The 7,974-nt window shown below is 43.5% G+C and overlaps 1 protein-coding gene across 1 annotated transcript; it reads right to left on the bottom strand.

Annotated features, from left to right (window-relative positions):
• Window positions 1-474: 474 nt before the first annotated feature.
• On the bottom strand, window positions 475-7,612 carry LOC123515744 (cell wall protein DAN4-like). Its single transcript, XM_045274600.1, has 3 exons — window positions 6,972-7,612; window positions 6,019-6,673; window positions 475-614 (listed from the first exon to the last, which is right to left on the bottom strand). Exons 1-3 carry the CDS (start codon window positions 7,383-7,385, stop codon window positions 475-477), a joined length of 1,209 nt encoding a protein of 402 aa, XP_045130535.1. The 5' UTR covers window positions 7,386-7,612.
• Between the last annotated feature and the right edge of the window lie 362 nt (window positions 7,613-7,974).

The following is a 7,974-nucleotide window of genomic DNA, read 5'->3' as shown; positions in this document are numbered from 1 at the left end:
GTTATATTGATTCATTCGTTTCTCCACCTCAGTCTTGTTTTAATTCCTTAGCATTCATTCATTACTCTAGTCATATATATTCTGTGGCAAAGAAAATACATATAATTTTGGTCGTTGCTTCATCCTACATTTCAATCATAACTGCTGTGTCAAAGAAATCCCTCGTTGAGAAATCTGATTGGTTGACCTGACACCCTTGTTCTTGGCAGTCACATTACCCCAGCCATTACTCCAGTCATAGCCCCCCTGTGCCCAAGGAGCAACTCTCCACAAGGCATTGGCAGCGTGTTGATGCAAGTATCCCCTTCCCGTTCGCTGGTCCAGGTTCCGCGTCACGCTGTACACGTCCCCGTAGTCATGATGGACAGGGTGCGCGTCGAGATCCATGTAGTGGCGAGGTGAGGTGCTGTGCTTGTGTATGTCTGCCATGTCCATGCGAGTTCCCCACTTACGTCTTGTCCGTACACCCAACTGTTATGACTGATTCTTTCTTCCTGTCGTGACCTGGATGGACGCAACACGGGTCTGGGGATTAGGTCTTCCGTGTTGGCGGGCTGATGTACAGACGGGTGGAGGTGTTCTCTCATGGTGGATGTCGAGGTGTGGGGCACGACCTGTGAGAACACATGACGAACACAGGTGAAAAACATACAGCAATAGGACAATAGGCGCGTTGGTTCTTGCGTGTGTGTTTGTGGGAACGACTGTCTGGGATACGTAGTGTGAGAGGAATAGGATAGCAAAGCATTACTGACTGAAAGATAAAATTGAAAGATAAAAGAAACGAGAATGAAATGTCTGAGAGATTATACAAATAAAAAAAAGATTTTAGAACATTCTTTTAACATTGACTTCTTTTTGTCCATTACGCCGCCTCTGAAAATGTAACTTAACCTGAGTGCACGTTAGCATAGAATATATCGTAATAATGTGTTAATGATGCGCTAATAATAGATTTTGGAGGAAAGTGTATACAAGCAATACTGGCAATATTCCTCATTTCTATGTTACACTACGGCAAGCGTTCTCAACCTTTTTATCGTTAAGAACCCCCTGAGTTATAAGACCATCTACCCAAACCCCCAGTATTATCACATGAAACATGGAACTCAACATGCAATGGTACTGCAAAGGATTTTATTAAATCAGCCATCTAAGTATCCCTGGAAATCTTCTTATGAACCCCCTGTGGTTTCGCGCTGTCAGGATGGCCACTGTCCATGAGCTAACATCACTAGGTCTCTATGACGGTGAAGACGTCTATGCAGAACGGTTTGGTTGGCAAATCTCATTATCAGACTTCAATTTCTAAGTTATGAAAATAAACTCATTTACGGGGCTTCATATGTTCATGGTGTCTTGTAGTCTACTTACTAAACTAGAAGGAAAGAAAATATCATACTAACTTCAAGTTATCAATTGAGGAAGACGTAATTTTTGTTCCAGGAATAGAGCTAGATGGTATATAAAAAAAACAATGCATAGTTATAACCTAACTCTACTATTATAGCGTTTTTTGTCGTAGATACATGTTTGAAAATACTTTACCTATCTTGATATCTCCTTATGTGACAGAAGAATATCCAAAAATACATGATATGAAGTTGACCATCTTTTCTGTGAAATATTACGATATCTATTGAATCTGACAACTTCAACGGGAATTTGGGTCCTCTCCTAGTGTTTCCTTATATTTGAAACATTGATATTTATACGTCATTGTGAACAGGGAAATAAAGGAAACAAAGTTTGTTTTTTCTAAGAGCATAAAATAGAAAAAAATTATATCTACAGGTGGCAGTTTATGTACATGAAAAGCAAACATGTGTGCAATCATCCATCTAGAAGCTTAACTAATTTTCAAAAGTCCATCAATAATTACACAACTACCATTGGCCTACTGTTTCTATCCAGTTATCTACAAACACGTACACATTCACTGCAGCAACATGCAAAATACACTAAATACTCCAGAGTAAAGCTGCCTCACCTTGTGTCATTAATCAGCTAACTCTTGCACACTTTCAGACCGAAGCTATTTTTCATTTACCATCGACGATTTTATATTCGAATCAAAATTTAAACGACGATTGAGAACTTTCGGCCTAAAGTTGTTGAGGGCCGTGACGGCCTTGGGCGCCGCACGGGGGAAGGAGGTGGCTGTTGGGTCCGGCCTGGGGCCCAAGGCAGGGAACTGGCTGCAGGTCCTGCTTTTCCTTGGTGGCCTCAAGCTTCACTACTAGTCGTCCACTTGCAGCGCCTCACACTAGGCAAGGGTCGCCATAAGCAAGAGATCAATGTCTACCACTCACCGGATGGTGCCGTGAGGGGCCCTAAAGGGGTGATAAGGGCTCCTTGCATAGAATATGATGGTGAGTGGTGTGTACGGGTCCCCTGCTTATAATGACACCGGGCTGAACAACTCGCCATGAACGAGGGCACGCTGTGCGCCATGAGCCAGGCACTGACAGTACCAGTGGTCCTTTACGTTAGGTTAGGTTAGGTTAGGTTAGGTTAGGTTAGGTTAGGTTAGGTTAGGTAAAAAAGGACTCACTTCATGACAGTGTTTGGGGAGTGGTGTGTGGCGGGTCATTGCTCATGGCGACCCGTGTGAGGCATTGCAAGGTTGCATCGTCACTGCTCTCATAACCACGGGACTGGGGTTGACCCTTTCTGGGTGAAAAGTTTCGTCCCAGTACCTGTGTAGGTAATAACACTTTGAATCGTTTCGCCATCGCCATCGCCGCATCGTTAGCCTCGATAAACGGATCGTTATCCTCGACAAACACATCTTTACCGTGGACACTGGAATCGCAACCTGTCGTGGAATCCCATTGTTAACGTGGACTCATTTTCCTTTGCGGCTTCAAGCTCACTGGTTGTCGTCAACTTGCAGCGCCTCACACTAGGCAAGGGGTCGCCTTAAGCAGTCTGCCGTGTCTACCGTCCACCAGATGATGCCGTGAGGGGCCTTTAAGGGGTGATAAGGGCTCCTTGCATAGAGTCTGGTGGTGAGTGGTGTGTACGGGACCTCTGCTTATAATGACACCGTGCTGAACAACTCGCCATGAACGAGGGCACGCTGTGCGCCATGCACCAGGCACTGACAATACCAGTGGTCCTTTACGGGGTGAAAAGGACTCACTGACAGTGTTTGGGGAGTGGTGTGTGGCGGGTCATTGCTCATGGCTACCCGTGTGAGGCGCAGTAAGGTGGCAGCGTCACTCTCCTCGCACTCAAGGGTCTGGGGTGAACCCTTACGGGGTGAAAGGGTTCGTCTCAGTACCTGTGTAGGCAAGTGAACTTCAATTGCGTCGCAGTGAGGTGGCAGCGCCACTCTCCTCGCACCTAAGGGTGTGGGTGGACCCTTACGGGGTGAAAGGGTTCATCCCAGTACCGGTGTAGGCAAGTGAACTTCAATTGCGGCGCAGGAAGGTGGCAGCGTCACTCTACTCGCACCCAAGGGTCTGGGTGGACCCTTACGGGGTGAAAGGGTTCGTCCCAGTACCTGTGTAGGCAAGTGGACTTCAATATTGTGTCGTGAAATCGCATCGTGAGAACTGGAACCGCATCGACATCGTGGAAACCCGCATCGTTACCGTGGAAACTGGAATTGCATCTTGATCGTGGAAACTCGCATTATTATCGTGGAAACTGGAATGGCATCTTTATCGTGGAATGGCATCGTTATTTTGGAAACTCGCATCGCTATCGAGGAAACTGGAATGGCATTGTTATCTTGGAAACTCGGAGCGCTATCGAGGAATCTGGAATCACATCTTATCATACACACTGTTATCGTGGAAGCTCTCGTGATCGTCGTTCGTTTCGTTATCTCTGAATTACTTAATTAGTCTTGGTATTATTCTTAGCCTCCGTAATAATAGAGATGTTGGTCATTTTATCTTATCTCTTTTACTGTATTTTTTCTCAGGGTATAGTTTAGTGTTCTTCAACCTTTTCTAAGTTCGTGCACCTTTTCGAGAAGCAAGGAGGACTATAAAAGAAATGCATCAATATTTGTAATTTTCCCTACTTTAAGACTGAAAATCGATAGATAACATTATTGTATATCTACCTGAAGCTATAGTTTTCGGTCCTAAACAGTCGCTATATAGTGCGAAATGTACTATAACAAAATGCCACATCTCAAACACATCAGGCCCGTGTTCCGTCTGAGTGTAATATATTACTATTGTGAATAAATCGTAATACTTTGATTAATGTCAATAGGAGAGGACCCAAACTGTCACATTTTCAGTGTTCGCAGGTTGGTTTAATTCAGGAGTGGGTCAGCATCGTCTCGCGGTACAGAGTAGTCGTCTCTAAACACTGTATTACGATGTATCTATTGATTTACCATGCTTTTACTCCTTCCAGTATTTTTCTGTTCTTATTCTACCATGGTATTTCTTTATAGTTACTTGAGTTTATACGACTAACATCATAATATAGAGCAAAACATAATTGTCTGGTGTACCAAGATCTTTCATTTCTAGAGACTTAAATACAGCACGGAACCTTAACACACATTTCACCTCGCTTCTGCACAGGTTAATTCTTCACAAGGAATGAGTAGAGCAATATTTGTTCGGTTTTCTTTATGAGAAAAAAAAAAAAATTAGCGGCCGAAACAGAAATAGTCCGAGGGTGCTGTAGTGTTTTCATCACCGTGTTCCTGAGCTCTGTCTTCCCATAGCCTGAACATGGTATTCAGTTCAGTTCAGTTGATAGGCGGAAGTGTAGCCTGGATATCGGCACTTCCTGATGTGTTTTGGTTTGGGTTTTGTCTGGGTCTGTAGCTGTAATTAATTATTATTTAAACTTTTAGCTTTATGTTCGCTTATTTTCCAAAAATTATATATTATTTCTTCATTTTCTTCTATATTAGATTTTTCAAAAAGTAATTTTCCAATTAAGTGTTCTTCATTTTCTGGGTAAGGACGCTGCCAATTGGGGTGTTTGTATATTTCATTGGTGTAGGCTGGGCAATGAAGGAGGAAATGTTTATGCCTTTAGACTTTAGAGTATAGATCAGGGGCTCTCAACCTCTTACTCGTTAAAAACCCTCTGAGTTATAACACCATCTACCAGAACCCCAGTAATTTGACATCGAACAGAATGTTAATTTAGTGACTGACACTAACTCAATAGGCAAAGGTATTCTGCAAAGGATGTATCATTAAATCAGCCATCTAAGTACCCCTGGAAATCTTCTTGTGAACCCTGGGGGTTCGCGAAGCCCAGATTGAGAACCCCTGCGCTACGGGAAAAACACAATGTCACCTTCAGAACATCAACTTTTTTAGATTTTAGCCGGTGGAAAACATAATAGGAAACGCAACTAAAGATAAGAGCTGCCAGTACTATGCGTCTTCCTGTACAATGTAAGACTTACACTAAAAAATCTCTCTTACAAATAACCGTTTTTAGCCCATTCAGTAATGGGACACATTTTTACCTTGGGTTTTGAGTGTGATGAGACAATTTTATTTACATTTGGAAGGCTGTATGGAGGTCAGAAGATTAATGGCCAGAGTCTTCACTATTTTAATTTCCACGTAAGTTTCTGAAGCTCTATAACATCACCAAAGAGTAGCCAGAATAAATATGAAAAAAGTCCTGTTACTGAAGGGGATTAATAGCAATCTGAGTGAGTTAAGCTGAGCACTCACCTTGACATAAATCCTTCGTTTCCTCCTCCTGAAGAACAGAAGAAGGAAACACATGATGAACAACAACAACGCGACGAAGGAGAGCAGGAAGAGGGCTATGAACTCAAACACTGACACTCCGAAGATACTGACGTCACTGCCTGAAGGGGTGGTGGCGGTGGCGGTGGTGGTGGTGGAAGGTTCGCCACTGCTCAAAGAAGTTATAGTTTCTCCACTGGATGATGGTAGAGAGTTAGTTGTCGTTGTGCTTGGTGCTGTGGTAATGGTGGTGGTTGTTGAGATGAAGTGGTGGCGGTGGTAGAAGTAGAGGTAGTGGTGACTAGTGTAGGAGTAGTGGTCGTACTTCTATCAGTTGTAGTGGTCATGGGTTTTCTAGTCGTGGGTGTAGTAGTGGTGGTCGTGGGTTCTCTAGTCGCGGGTGTAGTAGTGGTGGTTGTGGGCTCTGTAGTCGTGGATGTAGTAGTGAAGGTCGTGGGTTCAGTAGTGGTGGTCGTGGGCTCTGTAGTCGTGGGTGTAGTAGTGGTGGTCGTGGGTTCAGTAGTCGTGAGTGTAGTAGTGGTGGTCGTGGGTTTTGTAATCGTGGGTGTAGTAGTGGTGGTCGTGGGTTCAGTAGTGGTAGTTGTGGGTTCTGTAGTCGTGGGTGTAGTAGTGGTGGTCGTGGGTTCTGTAATCGTGGGTGTAGTAGTGGTGGTGGTCGTGGGTTCTGTAGTCGTGGGTGTAGTAGTGATGGTCGTGGGTTCAGTAGTCGTGGGGGTAGTAGTGGTGGTCGTGGGCTCTGTAGTCGTGGGGGTAGTAGTGGTGCTCGTGGGGTCTGTAGTCGTAAGTTCTGTAGTCGTAATTTCTGTAGTAGTAGTAAGTGTAGTAGTGCTAGTCGTAGGTGTTGCAGTCGTGGGTATGCTGGTAGTCTTGTCATATTCTCCAGGGTAAAATTCCACATATTCATAGCCGACCGAAGCATGAGCCTTCAATCCGTTTCCGCAGAGCTTAATTTTGCTGGTCTGTCGAGAAGAAAATGAAAACACAAGTTAAAACGCAGAAACTTAAAATAACGCTTTGCTCTTTCACTGTGACAATTTTCAAAGGCCATAGAGCTCCCACTAGTGTTTCATCTGTTAAAAACATAAAAATCATGTTAATTTGTCACTTGAATAATAAAAACACCTTTAGAAATTGTGTAACTTTAACTAATTTTTTTTCGAAAATAATTGAGATGCGGTTGAGAAATGTTATAAATTTATTTATATGTGTGTATGTGTGTGTGTGTGTGTGTGTGTGTGTGTGTGTGTGTGTACGTACCGAGGTCCAGGTGGAACACATATGGAACAAACGGGTCTCGGTCCATTTTCCAGCTTTGCCTTCACACAGAAAAAGTTCCGTCTCTCCGATCTTACACGAATAAAAAGTCAACTCCGGGTCGTTATTGTCACACCAGAAGGAAATGTAGACAGTGAGGGACGGCACCTTCTTTGTCACTATTTCCATGCAGTGGTACCCGGAACTGTCAAAAAGAAAGGCACCTCCACTGTCAACGCCACCCGGGGGAGGAGGGATGTTGTAGACTGCCGGCACACTGGAGTAAGCCATGACCTTGAATTCTCCGCTAGATACGTCAGTGAAGTTGTTGAAGTCATAACGAAGACTTGCCGCGATTCTCACCCACAGCAGCACAAAAAACCCGCTTCTCATCCTGGTGTTTCTGCCGTGTTTCATTTATTGTTGTCCTGTGTCTCGTTTTATGTGTCTTGTTTATCCTCTTGCTTCGTTTCCTTTTTTCTTCCTCTTACTTCATTTTTTTGTTATTCTTTTTGTATTCCTATTGTTCTTTTCTTATACCTTGTTTATCTAGCAATATCGTTCCGATTGTTTCTCTTCGTATTGTTTCGTCTCACTTCCTTCCTTTCATCTCAACTTGTTCATACGTTGAGGAATATTTCAGACACCGCTCGTCACAGGTGAGGTGGAGGGACTGAATTGTACCTGCCGTGGCGTCACTTCACGGAGAGGCCGGTGATAGGCGTATTGACACACCTCATAGCCACGATAGGAGAGGATTTGTGGATCTCTTAATATTTCCGGAGCCAGGGCTTCTGTGCATAAACATTGAAAAAAGTGTGATAAGGGCCAGTCGGCTTAAACCAGCAATTCCTCCTAGCTTGATATTCAGGAATATAAATAGTTGTATAAACTAAGGGAGTCTTTTATTGATGATATATTTGTTAATCTGTCAATAGAATCATAAAAAAAAAAAAAATGTCTAACAAATCAGTGTAAACTTGAAAATATATTAGAGATGAGGTGC

Source organism: Portunus trituberculatus, chromosome 39, assembly GCF_017591435.1.
Source record: "Portunus trituberculatus isolate SZX2019 chromosome 39, ASM1759143v1, whole genome shotgun sequence".
In the NCBI taxonomy this organism is placed as follows: domain Eukaryota; kingdom Metazoa; phylum Arthropoda; class Malacostraca; order Decapoda; family Portunidae; genus Portunus; species Portunus trituberculatus.
The sequence above is the reverse complement of the archived record's forward strand: the minus strand, read 5'-3'. Positions and strand labels throughout refer to the sequence as shown.